Source organism: Branchiostoma lanceolatum, chromosome 7, assembly GCF_035083965.1.
Source record: "Branchiostoma lanceolatum isolate klBraLanc5 chromosome 7, klBraLanc5.hap2, whole genome shotgun sequence".
Classification (NCBI taxonomy): domain Eukaryota; kingdom Metazoa; phylum Chordata; class Leptocardii; order Amphioxiformes; family Branchiostomatidae; genus Branchiostoma; species Branchiostoma lanceolatum.
The window spans coordinates 16,975,001-16,995,473 of NC_089728.1; the positions used below are offsets into that span (position 1 = coordinate 16,975,001).

Below are 20,473 nucleotides of genomic sequence, written 5' to 3' on the forward strand. Positions count from 1 at the left end.
AGGATCAGTTACGTCTGGAACTGTCGTAAAATGTCGTAAGTGCTGTCGTAAACTGTTAAACCGCAAAACGGTCTCGTATCCTTACAGTGCAGTGGGGACATCTGGCGAGATGTACCTGAAGTGTATGAAGGAAGTTGCTGCTGACAGGATGATCCGTTATTGCAAAAAGGTTGTGGCTACTGTCAGGATGATCCTGTCAGCAGTGGAATTTTTTGCACTGCAGACAGGATCATCCTGTTAGCAGCGGAAAAATCTGCACTGCTGTCAGGATCATCCTGTCAGTGCAGATTTTTCCACTGCTGACAGGATTTTTCCTGTCAGCAGCGGAAATTTTTCTACTTCTGACAGGATCATTTTGAAAATCTAAATTTCCTGATAAAAAGCAATTGTTTGCCTGCTATTCCTCCATATGTTAGAAACGTAAAACTACAAATGACTCATACTATACTTAGATCAAAATCACACGTGTCTGTGAATTCATGGGATTTATTGAACGTGGCAAAGATTCAGTAATCAATATACCCAGTGGGAGGGGGGTGAGTACTTTGTTAAGTCCGTTTCTCAAGACTGTTTAAGCGACTCAGTTTTCAGCATACAAAGTGAGTCCGAGTTGTAACAACGAACGGCTGTACGTGTTACTTGCACGTCAAGGCAATAGGTACAAATACACGTCACTCACCGCTAAGTTCAGCGCAAAATCTAGGGTTGGAGTTGTCTGGACATGTTCTCGATGTGACGTTCGAACGCGTTATACGTTGACGCATGTTGAAATTTGGCGGTAAACAGGACATTAGAGACAAACCCCCACTACAATCGCCCTTAATACGTCCCACGCTTCGATTTACGCCCAGATGAACACAGTTAAAATTGTAAAACATCCAGTAAAACAATATCCGTTGGTACAGTAACATATGCCAACAATTCTTTGAAAAAAAAGGAAAATCCTGTCAGCAGTAGAAAAAATCTGCACTACTGACAGGATCATCCTGTCAGCAGTAGGAAAACATTGCACTGCTGTCAGGATCATCCTGTCAGCAGTGCATTTTTTTCTACTGCTGACAGGATGATCCTGTCAGCAATGCAGATTTTTCTACTGCTGACAGGATCGTCCTGCCAATAGCCTTAGGCAACGTTACAGTACAGTAGCGACACCTGGCGAGATGTGGCTGAAGTGTATAAAGGAAGTTGCTGCTGACAGGATAATCCTGTATTAGAAAAATTTGATTTGCACTGCTGACAGGATGATCCTGTTGGCGAATTGGTTGTGGCTACTGTCAGGATGATCCTGTATGCAGTAGAAATTTTTGCACTGCATACAGGATGATCTTGTCTGCAGTAGAAAAATCTGCACTGCTGTCAGGATCATCCTGTATGCAGTGCAAAAAATTCTACTGCATACAGGATCATCCTGTATGCAGTGCAAAAATTTCTACTGCCGACAGGATCATCCTGTATGCAGTGCAAAAATTTCTACTGCATACAGGATTTTTCCTGTATGCAGTGCAAAAATTTCCATTGCTGACAGGAAAAATTTTCAGCCAATCAGAGCTCGCAAAAAGATTGCCCGCGCGAAAGGACTCAGCGAGGAACATGGCGGCAGCCATGAAGGCTGGAGATAAGTTTTCCAACTGGGCGGATTTCCAGGCCGCCCTGTTACTGAATGAGTACCAAGAGGCGAGCAGTAAACAAGACATGACTCGTAATAATAGAGCACAACCACACCTGTCTGATGAAGTCATGGGATTTATTGAACAATTGACATTAGGATCCAGTGGGAGGGGGGTGGATTCCTTCTAATAAGTTCTATTAAAAGTGCGTTTCTCAAGCTGTCGATTCGACGGATTCAAAAATTTCAGCATAAAAAAGAGTCAGTTGTGATAACGAAACGCTGTTACTTGTACGTTGTACGTTAACTAGTAGTTCAGCTCAATTAATAGAGGGCTCGGATGGGAGTATCAGTACCCAGGAGCATGTCAGAAATTTGGCACCTAGCATCGATGATATTTGAGATAAAACATGACTATAATCACGATCCGAAATATGCCCCATGAATAGGTTAAGCCTAGCTGAAATTATGAAATTACAATTGCCCGGTTTCCAGCTCATGCGTTCGCCGGATCCGATCGGATCGCGCTGATATCACCTGGTAGGTCCTTAGATACGCTGTGATGATGGCCGACATCTTGAAACACCTAATATCTGCTGTTACCGTAGCAATTACATATGCTAGCTTCTGATTGGTTGCGAAAATGCATTGAAAAAAAGGACGATCCTGACAGCAGTGCAAAAATTTGCACTGCATACAGGACGATCCTGCCAGCAGTACAAAAATTTGCACTGCATACAGGACGATCCTGTATGCAGTGCAAATTTTTGTACTGCTGGCAGGATCATCCTGTATGCAGTGCAAATTTTTGCACTGCTGGCAGGATCGTCCTGTATGCAGTGCATTTTTTTGTTGTACTGCTAGCAGGATCGTCCTGCCAGCGGTGCAAATTTTTGCACTGCTGGCAGGATCGTCCTGCCATTAGCCTTAGGCTTGAGAATTTACTCTCCAAGCAGAGCTAGGGTTTCGGCTGGTTTTTAACGTGTTTTTAGGCGTTTTTGTCATGTAGAAGGCATGACAAAAACGACTAAAACACGTAAAAAAACAGCCGAAACCCTAGCTCTGCTTGGAGAGTATGAGAATTATGAAAGTAGAGCCGCAAAGTGTGTTAGGTGAGGAACCGATCACGTCTTTGCTTATATAAAGCTGACACTGTTTTGATAGCTAAGTTCCCGAAAACAAAAGCCACGCCTGGGGATTATGTACCCTTTCCCACGGTGTTAGGGACCTCCGTCATCTATACGACCATTAGTTGGATAGCTCCACTCGAAAACGCCATGGGGAGCATACCAAAGCTTCCACGTTCAATTATTCTCCTTGTTCTCCTGGGTCTTATGATCACCCACAGGAGCGGTGCAGAGAAGATTCTGTTGGTACCAATGCCAGCGTTAAGTAGCCACTGGATGGTAGAGGCGTCAATCGGGCAGGCGTTGGTGGAAAAGGGTCATGTCGTCACGGTGGTTGTTGAAGAGGACATCGTGGAGAAACGAAGAGCAGAGAGGCCCGACTTCATGTTTGAGACATTCCAGGACCACGGATTCGGTGCTCGCCTTCGGGAATGGGAAGACAACTTCTTTGGAATGGCAGAATCGGTGTCTGCCTATCAAGAACTAAGAGCACAAACCAACGCGGCCAAGTGGGCAAAGAAACACTGCGAGTACCTCCTTGGGAAGGAGGGGGGGGATAGCGACGTGTTGCAGAGGTTGAAAACTGCGAAATACAGTGTTGTTGTTTCCGACCCCTATTTAAGATATGGCGCTGTAGTGGCAGCAACCATTGGGGCGCCCCACGTCGCCCTCAGCCCCATGCCCAGTGCGCTCGTCGACAAAGTGGCCGCAGGTGTACCGCTCGAATTGGCATACGTGCCGCCATCCGAATCGCACTGTACCGACCAAATGACGTTCTTGCAAAGAGTGCAGAATGTATTGCTCTTCGATCTTATACATATCGCGAGAAGCTGGCTTAACGGTTACATGTATGACGATCTGGTCAGTAAGTACATCAGTGAGAAAGAAACTATCCAGAGTGTGACGTCACGCACGGACCTGTGGCTGTCTCAGACAGACACTGTGCTGGATTTTCCCTGTCCCATCATGCCCAACATGGTCACTTTGAAACTTTGAAACTTTATTGACAAATACCACATCGCAGACTGGCAAGTCTGAATTGGCGAGTATTTTCACAATTGCTCGCATAAAAATTATGTGATTATATACAAATATATATACAAAGTTTACCAATGGTGCTATTTAAAAAGACTTTTCATTTTCAACACAGAACACGACGTAAGGACAGCTGACGTTGTAAACATTGAAACATTCGAGCGTGACAGGATTGTGTTGTTTGGTACAATGGAGTAGGGAAAAACATGGAATTGTTAAGGAGATCAGTCACTTGTTCAGCAGGGATACAAGGTACGGAATCGGAGAGTTTTTGAGTCTGTTGGTGCGGCAGAGTGGTGTGTTAAGTTTCTGTTTGTTTCTGGTGTTCCGGCCGGATATGTCCCCTCTTGTGCTCGGAAGCCAGTCCCTGAAGTTGGACTCCATCAGAGATCTTGCAAAGTTGAGACACAAGTCCTCTCTTCTTTGTGCCAGTGTTTTCAGTCCTAGCTAATGCAGGGCGTGGGAGTAGCCAGTGTAGTCGTTGCCCAGAATAATCCGGCAGGCACGTTTTTGGATCTGTTCGAGTTTCTCAGTTTGCAGTTTGGTGAGGCCAGATGTCCAGGCAGGTGCAGCGTATTCTAGGATCGGTCTGATATAGCATGTGTAGATCGTGATCAGGTCATTACGCGATAACATGAACCTTTTGAGTCTTTTGAGGAGGTAGAGTTTCTTTGCGGCCTTTCCCACCATCTGCTTGACTTGGACGTCCCAATGAAGGTTGTTCTGGATGTGGAGTCCAAGGATCTTAAGGCTGGGCGCGACAGCTAGCGGTGCATTGTTGACTCGCAGTGGTGGCAGAGGGGGATAGTTCCGACAGAATGTGATGTGCATAGCAAGGCATTTAGAGTCGTTTAGTAGCATATGGTTGTTTAAAGTCCATTGGCATAACTGATCCAGATCAGACTGTAGGGTTGAAGGTTGTTTAAGCAGTCTTGATTGGAGCATGTTCATATCATCCACGTATTTCCATACCGGACTAGAGGCATCAGAAGCAGCATCGTCAATCAATACCAGGAATAATATGGGGCCTAGTAGAGTTCCTTGCGCAACTCCACATGTCGGGTGTTCCCACTCTGAGAGAGCTCCACGGTAGCGCACGCGCTGTTTCCTGTCGGATATGAAGCTGGCCACCCATGGTATGAGTTCAGGTCGGAGTCCCATGGTTAACAGTTTGGTAATGACGGTGTGATGGTGGACTCTATCAAAAGCTTTGGAAAAGTCTGTAGCTACGAGAGTGCATACTGTAGATGATTTGTCCGTCCCCTTGAATAGGCTGTCTACCAGACTGACGAGTGCATACACTGTAGACCGCCCTTTAAGGCTGCCAAATTGTCGGTTGTCGAATGTAATGTCTTTCAAAATCCAAGAAAGGGCAAAATGTTCCGCTATCTTTGAAAACTGGGAGGTCAGGGAGATGGGTCTCAGTTGATCGATCTTGGCTGGTTTGGTTTTTGGTACCGGTACCACGACTGCTTGTTTCCACTGACAGGGCACTATGCCGCTTGCGAACGAGGCGTTGAGAACATGGCAGAATGGAGAGCTGATTTCACAAGCGAATTCCTTCAACAGTTTCAGTGGTATGTTATCCGGTCCCGGTGCCTTGTTTGTTTTCACTGCTAGGAGGCGCTTGTAAGTGTCCCAGACTTGCAGGGTGGGCAGCTGTTGTGGTGCCGGGAGAAAGGCGGGTAGTTGAGTAAAATACAGCGCAGGAAGGGCTTTGGAGACTTCAGCAAATCTGGCATTTATGGCATTGGCAATGGTGGTGCTGTCTTCAGAGTCGAGCCCTGGGAGTGTGATTCCACAGTCAGACTTTCTCGCGTTAGCCATGTTCATGATTTCTTGATACCACTGTCTTGGGTTGGCTGTCTTTAGGGATGAGACCCTGTCTGTGTAATATGTCTTCTTTGCTTTGGCCAGTGTTCTTTGTGTCAGGTTTCTGTAGAATTTCCAGACGGTCGGAGACTGTTTGTAAAAAGCCTTCTGTCGGAGGCTAATCAGCTGTTTTATCTTGGGCGTTACCCAAGGCTTGTCAGAGTTATGTACTTTGACAGACTTGGTAGGAAAGAAAGTGTTGATGGCGTTCTCAAGAGTGTTATGAAAGGCACTGGCCTTTTCTGAAACCCCCTGTGCATTATACACTTCAGTCCACTTATGCGCCGTGATCCATTTGCCGAAGTCAAACATTCCAGTTTCACAGAGTTTACGGACCTGTTTCTTTGTACACTTGTTGTCAGTGGTTTTGGATTCAGGGATCCAAAGGACAGACGAATGGTCACTAAGGCCTACTGGAGGCAGTATAGAAGGACGCTTGTACAGGTATTTCATGTTGGTCAAGATCAGGTCGAGAATGGCATTACCTCGGGTGTTGTCTTTTACAACTTGGGACAGGAGGCCGCCTCTGCAGATATCAGAAACATCAGTCCTATTAAAGTCTCCTAGTATTGCGAAACCACAATCTGGATACTTCGTACGCATGTTGTCGGTGACTGCAAGTACATGGCCAGCAAAAGTACATGGTCCAGGTTGGCGGATTAACCCCCCGTGCCGGTCACCCTCTTTCTGAGGTAAGGTTTCGTCACATATATTATGTTAATGTTAGGACGTCATGTTATGATGTAATGGTAGTCTCCAACCAGACCCAATGGATTGCAAAGACCGTATCCAACTGGAAGAAGGAGCTTGTAATGCAATCCAAGGTCTGGAACAAGTCGGTCTGAACAAAGGCTATTAACATCTAATTGTTACCTAATCATACTGTAAGTGACTTTATTACTCTCTGTCCGCACGGGCATGCGGCGCCATGCCGGGCTGTCACGGGTCGGCTGCGCCTCCAGACCGCGACTGAGAGGCTGTCCACTTGGGCAGGGCTGTACTGCGAAAATTAAACTTCCCAGGAAAAATAAACTTAATGTTGCCAGCAGAAAAGACTTGGTCTCTTTTTCAAAATCAATTTGTTACGAAGATCGCTACCAAAACTGCTTCAATCGTCACAGAATGCGATCAATATTGACCAGTTGCGTCGGAACTGTGAATTCCCGCCATGTGGTCACAGCGTAGAGGCTGAAATGCGAGGGCGAAATTCTTGTTTATGTTTACGTTTTTTCCTTGTTTTTTTTCCCGATGACTCTCTTCGATTGAGTGGTGGAAACGCTGCGGGCAGGCGGGGTACTTGTAATATCTAGTAATAGTGGCTTGAACCTGAAACAGTAAACATTGTCTACGACTGTTTTTGTAAGAATGGTTTTCCTTCATGCCACAAACATCGCCGATGGGTGAAAGAAACTGCTATTGTGAGAGCTTTTTACTAGGCTCAACCAAGGCGCGAACCTCCCACTGAGACGTGCGCGGGTGACTGGGCTTGTCCCAGAAATCGGTCATAAAAAGATTAGTAACCCGGACATTCGTACGGCTGTTAGCATTACAACGAGGAGGGGCAGCGACACCTTTATTGAATAGAAATGCTCCGCCCTGTTTGAGTTATCGCAGATCTTGGTTGCAAAACGTACTTCCTCTGCCAGTTTGATACGGTCTTTATGCAACCTATAGATCTGCTTGGAGATTAATGTAATGGGTCACGTGCCCATTTTCAGTGCTAATTTTTGTCCATTTCCACACACACACAAAGTTTTCTACCATACTGTAAAATGTAAATCGTGGAAATCAGCTATTAAAGGAGCAAATATATGCGGTAACTTTTCAAAAAGATATTTCGGAAAACCGATAGTAATCTAGAATGTCAAACTCAAAGAAGAAGATGTGAAGGACCAAAAATGAAGAATCCGGCCATACTTTGGTATACGATTCTCTGTCTGTTTAGTCATTTCTTCAACCTTCCTGACCACGTAGATTTCATAATGAAGGCAACTTTTTTTAGATGTTTTTTTATTGGCACGATCGCTTCAGTTTCGGGGTTCCAAGAGGATGTCATCGATGCAATCAAATCAACATGGCCTTGTGTCAAACAAAATATGGTTGCAATTGCGCGGCCTGGGTAGCCGGATATTTCAAGCCTTGCTGTGATAGTAATCTGTTTTATCTAGGAAATGGAGGATTTTATGCAGTCATCTGGAGACGATGGAGTGATCATTGTCAGCTTTGGGTCGATGGTCAAAACGATACCGACGGAAAAGAAGGAAATCTTAGCCGCAGTCTTCGCGAAGCTCCGACAGAAGGTGGTGTGGCGGTACGTGGGAGAGAAGCCGACCGGTCTGGGCAAAAACACCAAGCTGATGTCCTGGCTGCCACAGAATGACTTACTGGGTAGGTAGCGAAAACGAATATGTTTTGTTGGAGTCAACGCAGGTTCTGAAAGTATATTCTTACTTTACCCCAAACAAGAGCTCGGAGACCTTATACCTCCTTGATTATGCAAATTGAATCATTTGTTATTAGCATACTCCATTCTATGTCATTGCCTTCTGTATATTTATGTGATTTATATGTAGAACCGAATATATACATGTATATACATATCATGTTTATACATATGCACATGTATATCGCATAAATATATATCGTATACATGTATGAATATACTAATATATCGTATACTTGAATATCTTTTTCACGGAGGCAAAATAAACATCACTTCCCTAAAATGGTATCAAACGTTACTGTAGAAATAAGAATAGAGCACCATGATGCTGAGGATTTTATAGGAAGCTATTCGTCTGTGATTTATTTGTTCATTAGGTCCCTAAGGCTGTTTAACTTCCACAAGTGTTCTTTGTTTAATCTACAAGTAGATCTCCACGGTACCAAAATCGTATCAGCTAGCCAGAGTGGTTCCAGTCAGCCATAGAAGCTACAATAAGGTGCCTAGCTGGATCTTCTCTGGCTGACTGGATCTTCTCTGGCTGACTGGAGCTTCTCTGTCTGACTGGAGCTTCTCTGGCTGACTGTAGCTTCTCTGGCTGACTGGAGCTTCTCTGGCTGACTGTAGCTTCTCTGGCTGACTGGAGCTTCTCTGGCTGACTGGAGCTTCTCTGGCTGACTGGAGCTTCTCTGGCTGACTGGAGCTTCTCTGGCTGGCTGTTACGATTTGACACCGTGGAGATCTGCTTGGAGATTTAATACCCTTTGTTGACAAAAATAATTTCCGTCGCCTTCCAGCGCATCCCAAGACTCGAGCCTTCGTTAGTCACGCTGGGTTGAACGGTGTGTACGAGGCCCTGTACCACGGCGTGCCCATGGTTTGTCTACCGCTGTTTGGGGATCACCCCGGCAACGCCGCCCGGGTCCAGGCCAAGGGGTTGGGGGTGAAGTTGGACTTCGGAACGGTCACCGCGGAGCAGTTGTACCAGGCCATTCTTCACGTTCTCACCAACGACAGGTATTTCTGAATCGAATTTTGTAAGTAAATATGTACGTAGTTTTTATTTTATTTTATATTTTTTTGGTACTTTGAAAATAGACACATAACAATGAATTTACAAGTGAGTATATGACAGTGCAGGGCAAGGAAGGCGAAACGCTATTTGCTTATGTAAAAGCTTCCCTTATATACATTATTAATCAAATTATAACAATTCAGATAAATCAATTAGACAAAAAATAAGATTGGCAATAAATGAATAAATGAAACAATATAGTTTGAATATAGTACAATAAAGAAGTTATCACAACCTAGTCAATTATACATGGATTTCATTAAATGTGAAGCTAAACTAGAAGTAGTACACAAAGAAATGCACATTTGGAAAATGTACGGCTATTTATAAAGTCAGATTGGTGTTTCGCATGATGAGATAACTTCTTCGGTGTACTAGCTAGTGTTTGGTAAGAAATTCAGTTTTATTGTCAACTCTATTATATAATATATGTCATTGAAAAGTTTATCTATCAATAAAGGGCTGATTCACGGTACGAGCACGTCATGGGAAAAAGGTGCCGGAATTTCCCCCGATCGTGTGTCTGATGTTTTTTCATGACGAGCATTGCGCTTCAAGTAGCCTAGATGCCGGACCCTTAATCTCTACACGATACTGTAAATGCACTTAAATTCGCGTGGTTTTTTTTTCACGCTAAGGGGAAGATGGAGTGTTGGCAGTGGCTTTAAGTTCGCGGCAGTGCTACAGTCATATACTAGCACTCCTATAGTATAGGACAAAATGATCGCGGTGGCTTTAAATTCGCGGTGGAAAGTCGCCGCGAAAACCGCGAACATAAAACCACCGCGAACATTTCTGTATTTACAGTATATATTGTTGGGATTGGGGGTCTAGCATCCAGGCTACGTACATTCCATATCTTTCGAAAACATATCTATTGTAGGTTACAATGACATTCAATGCTGTGTGTGATGACTATGATTTTGTGTGACGAGGTCTACGGCTGATTCCATGGCTGGGTTGCCCAAATACTTAAAATTTGTCCCGCCAATCATAATGATGAATCATTATAACGCCTTGGAATGATGAATCATAATCATAATTTGTTTTGTGACTCTCTTACAGTAGTAGCCATTGTACTTGACATGAATATACTGTGGTAGCAATAGGCATACCATAGGAAAGGAGCTACATTAACGGCAGAGATGTGAACTGTAGCCAAACCCTCTGTGATTGTTAAAAACCTGATACAATCTATAGAGAGAAACTGGGAGAAGAAAACAGATTATGTAGAAAGCCCGACAAAAACGCCTAAAAACACGACAAAAACCTGCCGGACCCACTCCTCTGCTTGGAGAGTATGATCATGACCTCATTTGATGTTTAATTCCGCCTTTCTCTTAGTTACCGTGAGACCGCAGCCCGCCTGTCCCGCCTGCACCGTGACCAGCCCCAGTCACCCATGGAGCGGGCCGTCTGGTGGATAGAACACGTCATCAAACATGGCGGACTGCCTCATCTCCGCGCACGCGCAGTGGAGCTGCCGTGGTACCAGTACTACCTGCTGGACGTGGCTGTGTTCCTGTTGGCTGTCTGTACAGCTGTCCTGGGTACCGTGTGGTGCAGCTGTTCGTTCTTCTGTAGGAAGATTTGCTGTAAAAGTGGCGGCAAGCTGAAGTCTCAGTAGACGGCCAGGATACCGCTTCATGAGGGTCTGCATGCTTTTTTTCCGTAAGGCGTAGGCAGCCTATTTTTATTTCCTGTAACTCGTAGGAGGAAACTTGATTATTTATTCCTTTTATTTAGTTCTTAAAATAATTCCTGTTAGAAAACGGGATAGTTTTGAAATGTTGGGATAACTCTTATTTGATATTGTTATCTCATCAATTTACTATAAGATCTATTGAAGTTCTCTTACTACTAGTGTATCCGTCTTAGTCACGTAATTTGTAGCGAGGCGACCGTATATCACCTTCCTTGATTTTAGCGTAATACGTAGAGGTTTCGCCTGAATTCAGCGTAAAGCTTTGTCGGGGCCCCCCATGCAGACCCTCCTTTATCGATCTTGCAAAACTACAATAAAACATTATCGTTACTTGTGTTAGAATATTGAGTGTTTTTATTTGAAGCTTATCATTAAACAACTTAAAACAAGATATAGTTAATCAGTATAATTCGTCACGTTTTGACTTGTATGACACATTAATGAAGTCAATGTGTATTTTAGAGATGAAGACATCGCATGCATGCTATTTTAAAGGCAACCTAAGCAATTTCAGGGGCGAAAAGTTGAAATATTCTGGGGAAAGCAATTCTGTTTGGTGAAATTGAAATTGACATTTACTTCCCCATATTAGCACATTTGCATCATTATTTCATACTTTGGGCCGTGTAAAAAAGAGCACAGAAACAAGCCACAAAAGAAGTATTTTATTCATTGATGCCACCCAAAAATTAGACCAGATTCCAGCCGTAACCGTTTTCTGTCGACAATAGACCTCTTTCCAGTTACGGCGGCCATTTTGAATTCCCAGAGGTCAGCTCGGGGTCATGCACCAAAACGAGGCAGTCCCTGACTCAGATCCTACTATAACCCTGGGTAATGCCAGTTATACCATCTTCGGTTGTACATTTCGCCCCTCTAAGATGAAATAATCTAATATATGTGCCTTTCATATGGAGAAAATATTGTTGTGGACATTTTGACTTATTTTTGGCTAAATTTTTATTCGTTTTCCACAGTTTTTTATGGGTAACTTAAGGACAGTGTCTACATTTGTATATCCTCCTTAATATCTTTTTTACCGTAGGTTTAATACAAGACATGGAAAGACTAGCTGCAGACTGGCATCCTTGTGGGTAAAAAAATTAGAAGACAATTGGCAGTTGTTCCGACAATTTCTAGATGCCAGGATCCGTTCTGCAAACAAAGCTGTATGGGGTGATTGGGGTCCAATGCAGAACTCAGTGCAGTGGGAAAGGTGGGGTACAGACTGGTTGCGTTTTCTATTATTGTATATTTCTATGTCAGTTTGCTCCAATGATAGTTTTGGTAGCATACACTTCCACAAGTTGAGTCCAGATAATTGTGGGCTGAAATTTAGCAGATCTATCCTGTGATTTTGATGATTTCTCAATGCTAAGATCGGCATGGCAAAGAAACGCTATACCCGTAAATGTTATCGCCAGTGGGACAGGGATCGACCCCAGTCCCTACGCATCTGTGATTTACCCCGCCTTCCCCACTGAGTTCTGCATTGGACCGGACCGGTCGACCCCATAGAGCTTAGTGTGCAGACCGGATCTTGGTATCTAGAAATTGTCGTAACAACTGCCAATTGTCTTCTAATTTTTTACCCACAATAATGCCAGTCTGCAGCTAGTCTTTTCAGGTCTTGTATTAATCCTACTACATGTAGTTAAGATATTAAGGAGGATACATGGTAGAGACTGTCCTTACGTTACCCATCAAAAACTGTGGAAAACGAATAAGAATTTAGCCAAAAATAAGTCAAAATGTCCACAACAATATTTTCTACATATGAAAGGCACATATATTAGATTATTTCATCTTAGAGGGGCGAAATGTACAACTAGAGATGGTATAACTGGCATTACCCAGGGTTATAGTAGGATCTGAGTCAGGGACTGCCTCGTTTTGGTGCATGACCCCGAGCTGACCCCTGGGAATTCAAAATGGCCGCCGTAACTGGAAAGAGGTCTATTGTCGGTAGCTTCCGTCCGCGTGACGTCACAATGCCCGAGCACATTGAGCCATGACCATGTGATTACTTCTCCGGAAGCGTTCGGGACTTATCGGTCAGAATCGCGTATGTTCGGAAGATTTGAAATGACGGCTAGCCTTCAAGTCCTCAGATTTTCAATAAGTTCCCACCACACAACGATATCGCATTTTTGCTCCATGATGGTCGGTATGCAATGGGTTATGGGATAGTGTGATTTTAACTTACTATGGATAGAAATCACTGAAAAAAAAAATAATAATTTTGAAAATATGACTTTCAATGCCCTAATATTGCTTAGGTTGCCTTTAATCTTCATCAAAACGTCAATATTTTAAGTGCAAGTTTTAGTCCATTGATGACATCAATCTGTTTTGATTAGAACAAGCTATAGACTAAGGTTGATTCGTAACTCTTTAGATGACGTATATGAATAATTGTTGTGAGCAATTCACTCATTCAAATAGCAATCAAATAAACACGTACATCATGTTTTGAATTGTAAACGAGCAATTTTTAAAAAGTTTAAATCCCATAAGTAATCGCATTGTATTGTAAGGTAGTTTAATCACCTCACGCGGCGGACATGATAGAATGAAAATGAGACCAAAGAGGCAAAGAAAAAAAAGTAATGCACAGATTTAGTTTTTGCTCCCAAATCACATTAAGTTTTCAAATATGACATCCAATTATCAATGTGATAACTAGTGTAATGCACAAAAAAAGCAATTTGAAGCCACGTTGACCGATCCCATAGTTCTGCCCTCCTCCGTCGAAACCTAGAAGTGCAAAATAAAAACATAGAAATGCAGATATTTGAGGGGCATGCCGCCACTTCCTCATTGGTAGATTCTCTAATTAACAAGCGATCACTGGTTGAGCTGCTAATTGTGATGGACAGTTAGGACCGGTCTAATGTTTTGCCACAATGGCCTCGTTTTCGATTTCCTTCTATCATGTCCGCCGCGTGAGAAAGGTGTATACTTCCGCGCAGGCATTCAGAACTTTAGCCTGAATTCAATCAAGCCTCCTGTGACCGCTCACCGCCCTGTAACCGCCTCACAACCCAAGAGGAGGAGGGGAGAGAAACCCCCCGGACAGCTGGAGTTTGCGTTATACAGACTATCAGAACTTGTACACACATGTAAATACTTATGTACAACCAAAGTAAATGGACTCCACGTTTTAGGCTGCATGAGTCAGCCCCTGTTCTTGCGGGTCAGCTGGACAATTGAACTGCCATTTTCAGTTGAATACTGTCGTTGCCCCCGATAGATCTGCTTGACGATTTTTCCAAAAGAACAAAAACTGAAAGCGAAGTACTTCATTTAAATATCTATGCTTTATTTTCTGATAAAGTAACGTTAGTCTTAATTCAACTGTACAAGGTTGAATCATTTTTTTCTAATCAGAATAGATATAGTCACACGCGCGTGGACATTGTATGAACTTTGACATAATGTACACCGGGGGACGGTACCGACTTCAAAGTTCCTTTGACCCGGAAGACGACGTCATCGGTTAACCTGAAGAAGACCAGAGGACCGGTCAAGAATTCGATGAGTCTATTTTCTTGAGTTGGAAAGCAGTTGGATGCTGTTGTTTGTGTTGTCTTTTTGATGATAATTAATGAATGAAGACCTTTATTGTACATATATACCCACTGGGCTACGCACAGGTCACAAAAAGTGTAGTTTACAGATACAGATATTTTACACTACACGATGTATCACCAGGTACTACTTGGTTTTCTGTTTGTCGGGATGAACAAAGTGGCGCAGGCCACTCCGTCCATGAACTCTGGAAGATCGGGACATTTCACCCAGTTGTCATGTAGGCCATCGTACTGTTGTACACTCTTACTACACTTTCTCTTTAACCATGAGAAACCCCCAACCATGAAGATATGATGTTTCAAAACAGCCGCTCCAGCGTAACACTGCGGGAACGGCATCATCTTTACGTTAGTCCATTGGTCCGAGTCGGGGTCGTAACATTCGGTACGGTGCACGTGGATGAGCTGACCGTGTCCGTTGTAGTGGACGCCGCCGAAGACGAAGAGGCGGTCCCGTAGAGAGACCATCTGGTGGCCGTCGCGTGGCGCGTACATGGAAGCCCTCGCCGCCCACTCGTCCTCAGAAGGGTCGAAGACTAGGACGGTGTTTTCTACGCCCATAGACTCGGTACCTCCTCCACTGATGTACCTATGTGCACAACAATGGTAAACAAACAATGATTAGGAAACTGACAACGCTGGCATTGTGCATGTAATTGTACCGGTATCAGGACAACTCGGCACCAAGACAACTCGGCACCAGGACAACTCGGCACCAGGACAACTCGGCACCAGTTCAGTGAAATGTATATTTTCGGTCTAAATATCACCCCAAACCCTAGAATTAAACATTTTGAAGCAATGTATGCCAAAAGTGCTCAATAATTTCTGTCGGTATATGTCCTTGGCATCCTTGCGACAAATTTCAAGCCATTTGGTTGTAATTCCAGGGCACAGGAGACCTAAATATACACTTTTTGATCTAAAATGAAGAAAAAATTCAAACTAATAATTGTAAAGGCGTATATCGTTAGATTGCATAGTATGCCGAATTGTTTGACATTCATTCTGTGTAAAAAAAGATTAAGGTGTCGAATTGTCCTAGTGCCGAGTTGTCCTGCCTGGTGCCGAGTTGTCCTGCCTGGTGCCGAGTTGTCCTGGTGCCGAGTTGTCTTGGTGCCGAGTTGTCCGACATTCATTGTACCACCCGCGCCCAATTAAAAATAATGTTTTCCTGTATATGCATTTAAGTTCGCGGTGATTTAATTTCGCGGCAGGGAGAAAATGGAGTGTTCGCGGTCGTTTTTAGTTCTCGGTTGAAACATGGTGGTAGGTGGGTGGGTAGAAGACAAAAGAAACATTTTCGCGGTGATTTTAAGTTCTTTGGTGAAGCGCTAAAGGTTGCCGCAAAAACCGCAAACCACCGTGCACTTAAATGTATTTATAGTATCTGATCGCGACTTTAATATAAGGTACGAATGGGAAGAATGTTTGAATATCGATTTAAGTGACATTTTACTCACAATTTTCCCCGAAGTTCGGCTCCTGCATGTCCGCTCCGAGGTTCGCCGAAGGCGGTGACGAAGGACCACTCGTTAGTTTCCGGATCGTACGACTCCACCGACGCCAGACGACCCTCGGGCCCGATGCCTCCGACGGCGAACAGGCGACCGTACACCGACGCCCCGAGGAAGAAGGACATCCGGGATTGATTCATACTTGCAATTTTGAACCACTTGTCATGCACCGGATCATACCTGTGAAATATTAATAAGAATTAATGCCAACATTATCATGGTTTCTTCGGACGAAAGTTAAGCATTATTGCGAACCAAAAGAAATGTTTGAAGATTGATCATAAATTAAAACTCATATGAAAGAAATTTAAAAAAAAACTCGTTGTACGAAATGGTGAGCAGAAAAGGGAGAATTCATCAGGAGCAAAAAGAGTGACTCAAAGAGAAGGAAATGCAGAAAAAAGATATAAAAGAAAAGAATAAGTTAAGGAAGTTGTTAAGCGCTGAGCTCTGAGATTTCCTACCGCTCGCGTGCCAAATCACGCACGCTCGCGCCAGAATGTGCTCTCGCGAGAGAAGATTCAAAATGGCGCTATTGTTTGTGAAAATGAGACTATTCTATTGGTAGCTCAGGGGCTGGGGATCACCAGAACCGACTGGAGGGTCTATGCCGAGAGCAGACCAGCCTGGCGAGCCCTATACATGTCTGCAGCCGCCATGCATCAGACACTGATGCCTGCGAACGATTGATTATTGGTAGCTCACCTTAAAACTGAGCTCTGCGGTTTCTTCTTGCCATTTCTCGGGCCTGGCCACCTGTCCTGTCCGCCTACCACGTACAGGAAGTTCCCCAGCACGGCCACGGAGTGATGGCTCCGCTTTCCGCTGAGTTCGGTCAGCTTGTTCCACTTGTTCGTCTTGGGGTCGTGACACAGGATGTCTTTGGACGCGTCTACCCCACCGTTGGACAGCATTCTGGTTCCACCTACCGTTGACATCAGCGTCGATGAAGATTAGACATCCATGCAGATAATGACATATATGCATACTCAATGCAAAAGCTAATGCAGTCTTTTACGAAAGAAAGGGGGTGCTGTATGAAACGTTTGACCGTTTACAAAAAAATAAATCCAGTTACTTGAGTTACGTTTGTATTTTGCGTTGTCAATGTCATCAACCTTTGTCTTTCCATCTTGGCACGTTTATACAACACTGATCTAAAGGAAAGCTACACAAAAAATTGAAAATCCTTCTATGCTATGCTTAATATATTTCAAAGTCAAATTCTTACTTCAAGTTGTTTCACATGAGTCCGTCATAGTTCTGGGATTTTCCACAGTTTGCAACTTATGCCGTGCTGACGCCTTCTCGCCTGATAATTGAATTATATGACGTCAATGTTTCAAATTCTTCACCCGATGATTGAATTTTAGAACACTGACGTCATATAATAAAATCATCAGGTGAAAAATTTGAAACACTGACGTCATATAATCAAATCATCAGGGGAGCATATTAAGCATAGCATAGAAGGATTTTCAATTTTTTGTGTAGCTTTCCTTTAAACCCAATAGAAATGTTCCGGTCACATTTGGAAAAAGGGGCCCCACCGGGTAGTTTATGTTATGTTATTTATTTTTTTTACTTTCGGGCGTATAGCAGCTACCGGGCTATTTTTGGTCCCGGCCGGGCCCCGGTATCATTTTAACTTGGACTTAAAATCAAACCGGGGCCCGGTAATAAATAGACCCCCTGTCCACCGGGACAAAGCTTTGTGGCTTCGGGGCCCGGCGCAAATGTGACCGTAGCATAACCCGGATGTGTACAGCTTTACAGATGGTGGAAATGGAAGTTTATTTTCAAACTTCATCAAACTTTATTGCAAAATGTAACAAAAACAACGCCGCTTACCTACAACCAGCAGAGTGGGTTGACTCGTGCGAACCTGAGTGCGAGTGGACTGCAGTACCGGCTGCATCAGGCAAGAGTTGTGGTACCGGGACGCCTCCATCAGCAGCGCCTTGCAGTCTTCATCCGTCTGGAATAGGGCGTTACTTTGGACGTAACGGACAAGATCCCCGGGCGGCATGAGGGGGAACCGGACCCGAGACATCAGCTGGAGGTTACGATGAAGTTTGATAGTCTCGTTCAACACAAGCAAATGTAGCTTACCTCAAATTATCGCTAGAGGTTATATGATTAGACACTGCTGTCCCTGGTGCTGAATGACACTCTGACACTGCTACCAGTGAGCATGTACATGTATTATGTTTATGAAGCTATAGCTAGGTTAGAAATCCAGGTTAACAATGATTAAAGACAATTCAATCTCTACAATGGAATAGGATTAGGAGATTACTTCCGGACGTTTCGAGTGACATCCATCACTCTTCTTCAGTGTCTCTAGAATAGATGTTACTAGTATCTATTTTGCGGTTATAGTTTTCAGAATAGAATAGACTAGTTTAGTATTCATTGCATTGATTGCCTTGTCATTGGTGCCATACATTGTGCCATGTACAGTTGTCGAGCAATTAAGTTCATTCATTCAATGCCCATAGGTATACTCTAAAGTAGTTGACAGATATTTTCTACAATATATTTTCTTTTAAAATAAAGATCACAGAACACTAAAATGATATTTACTGCTGCGGCCCAAAGGTACAATGTTTTTTTTTTACTCCATTTTCATTTTCTGTTAGCATTTTAATCTTCTGTAGGCGTTTCCACTTTCTGTGTACTAGAATTTTCATTTTCTGTGGACATTCTAATTTTCTGTAGAATAAAGCCATTGTACCTTAGGGCCACGGTAATTTAAACCGTTTTCTTCTTTGATATCGATGAGTCACTTACCTGTGACGCATGTTCTTGTCGACAGGGGTCGTGCTCCAACCACTTCAGAGCGGCCAGGAACAGTCCAGTCTCCGTACAGCCCAACACATCGTCACTCTCAAGAAGAGGCAACAACTTGTCTATCGACAACTCTAGAAAGTCTTTCGTCTTGATAACAAGTCCAAACGTGCGCAGACAGTATTTTCTCGCTGCTGCCTCGATCTTGTCCAAGTTCATAGCTTCAGCAAGTCTTGCCATCGCTAAGCAGTTGTTCGAGCTGAGTTTTGTAAGCATGAAGTTCTTACACTTCTCCAGTAAGGGGAGGACTTGTAAGTGGCTCGCGGCGTCTAAAACATCCCTGACATTGTCCTCTTCTAAGGGAACCTCCGATGTGTAGATGTATTCTATAACTAACCTGAGCCCTTTCGCGGTGATACCGTGGAGTTCGATGACTTGTTGTTCCTTTTCCCGCATGTCTGTGGTAAACATGGCCCTGAAGTAGTCCGAGGCAGACGCCATGACGACCTTGTGGACGTGAAAAGTCTGGCTGTCGGCTACCAAGGAGACATCTGTTAGGACTTCCGACTCGCGTAGCTCGTTCAGAGTCCGGAGGAGGGAAGCCGAGTGTGTGCCGGCCAGCCTGAACGGTTGGTGCTGAGAGTGAGACAAGCTGCTACACAAGGCTCTGTCCGCATCGGAAGACATCGTGATTGTTTATCGATTTAGTAGCCTCCACCAGGCCTTCCTACGGATCGTAGAATTCGGCAGAAAAGGAATAATTGGCCAGGAGGGTACTAGTCAGTCCGCGGTTCCCCCTTGACTGCGCCTGCAAATGAAAACCTATAATGGTGACCAAATTCCCCTGGAAAATTACTCATTCTATCTACAGCCGGCGTAGTCAGTCTGGTAGTAGTATCATGCAGCAGCTCACATTGTAGTTCAACGTTGTTCCTGACGCTCTAGAAGGACCGTAAGAAGAAGAGAGAACCACTGTATTGTTTAAGATACGATACGCTAGACCTATTGAAACAATTGCGGATTATTCTGGAAAATTCGCTCATTGTTGCTAACGGAATAAATGCACGTACCGTGAGAACTAGGCAGATGTGTAAGAGGCTGTGATCAGCTATAATCTCATGATGCCAACGACAGTCAGTAATCGATGTTCTATCCCTCTCTTTTCCACCATGGATCATTCGATACTGCACCTTACCCTAAGTATGTCTAACAGTAGCTACACAGTAACAGTTATTGGCCTTCAACAATGGCCTTCTGTGTCTATTCAATTCCGATGACCACTGGGGACTTTAACTGAGACTGTTAAGGCGGGCGTGGTCACATATATGGGGTCATATGACGCATTCGCCAGTGTTCTAGGATCTCAGTAGGGTCTTGTATGATTGTCAGCTATGGCAGAACTGAATTCGAACGTCGACAAGTATGTACGTCGCCCTTACAGCCAGAGAAGAGCTCTGATTTCGTACCACAAACCCACGAATGTTGTAAACATTAGACGCAAATTATGTGACAGTTCGCAGGCCCTTGCCCAGCGGTATATAGAATATTCATTTAAGAGAGATCATGCTTGCGGTACACAGTATAATATAGAAAAAAACGTACATTACAGACGTTACCTGTCCTGACGCCACACGACTCTCTCCTGACGACGCACAACTCTGGTCACAGCTCCAGGTGTGTTTTGTACCTGTCTTTCCTATTATTAAGGTA

The 20,473-nt window shown here is 43.9% G+C and overlaps 2 protein-coding genes across 3 annotated transcripts; one reads left to right on the top strand and one right to left on the bottom strand.

Annotated features, from left to right (window-relative positions):
• The first annotated feature begins 1 nt into the window (after position 1).
• On the top strand, positions 2–11,558 carry LOC136437937 (UDP-glucuronosyltransferase 2C1-like). The gene is made up of 4 exons (XM_066432527.1): positions 2–169; positions 7,809–8,028; positions 8,881–9,100; positions 10,503–11,558. The coding sequence occupies exons 1-4, from the start codon at positions 110–112 to the stop codon at positions 10,783–10,785; spliced, it is 783 nt and encodes a 260-aa protein (XP_066288624.1). The 5' UTR covers positions 2–109; the 3' UTR covers positions 10,786–11,558.
• Positions 11,559–14,164: 2,606 nt separating this feature from the next.
• LOC136437939 (kelch-like protein 9) lies at positions 14,165–20,469 on the bottom strand. Of its 2 annotated transcripts, none has more exons than XM_066432529.1 (6): positions 20,366–20,469; positions 18,767–19,571; positions 17,825–18,029; positions 16,679–16,898; positions 15,920–16,153; positions 14,165–15,045 (listed from the first exon to the last, which is right to left on the bottom strand). In XM_066432529.1, the coding sequence occupies exons 2-6, from the start codon at positions 19,448–19,450 to the stop codon at positions 14,571–14,573; spliced, it is 1,818 nt and encodes a 605-aa protein (XP_066288626.1). In that variant the 5' UTR covers positions 19,451–19,571; positions 20,366–20,469; the 3' UTR covers positions 14,165–14,570. The 2 variants fall into 2 exon arrangements, with proteins under 2 accessions (XP_066288626.1, XP_066288627.1); XM_066432530.1 differs by having other exon boundaries at positions 20,380–20,465.
• Between the last annotated feature and the right edge of the window lie 4 nt (positions 20,470–20,473).

What these genes read in the sequence shown, in the direction of transcription:
- LOC136437937 (XM_066432527.1), top strand. Translation starts at nt 110, where the DNA reads ATGTACCTGAAGTGTATGAAGGAAGTTGCTGCTGACAGGATGATCCGT. An exon ending in TGATCCGTTATTGCAAAAAG is followed by an intron (nt 170 to 7,808) that starts GTTGTGGCTACT and finishes TGTTTTATCTAG; the next exon opens with GAAATGGAGGATTTTATGCA. An exon ending in GCCACAGAATGACTTACTGG is followed by an intron (nt 8,029 to 8,880) that starts GTAGGTAGCGAA and finishes GTCGCCTTCCAG; the next exon opens with CGCATCCCAAGACTCGAGCC.
- LOC136437939 (XM_066432529.1), bottom strand. Translation starts at nt 19,450, where the DNA reads ATGTCTTCCGATGCGGACAGAGCCTTGTGTAGCAGCTTGTCTCACTCT. An exon ending in ACCCACTCTGCTGGTTGTAG is followed by an intron (nt 16,899 to 17,824) that starts GTAAGCGGCGTT and finishes TGTCAACGGTAG; the next exon opens with GTGGAACCAGAATGCTGTCC. An exon ending in GCCGAACTTCGGGGAAAATT is followed by an intron (nt 15,046 to 15,919) that starts GTGAGTAAAATG and finishes TTGTGCACATAG; the next exon opens with GTACATCAGTGGAGGAGGTA.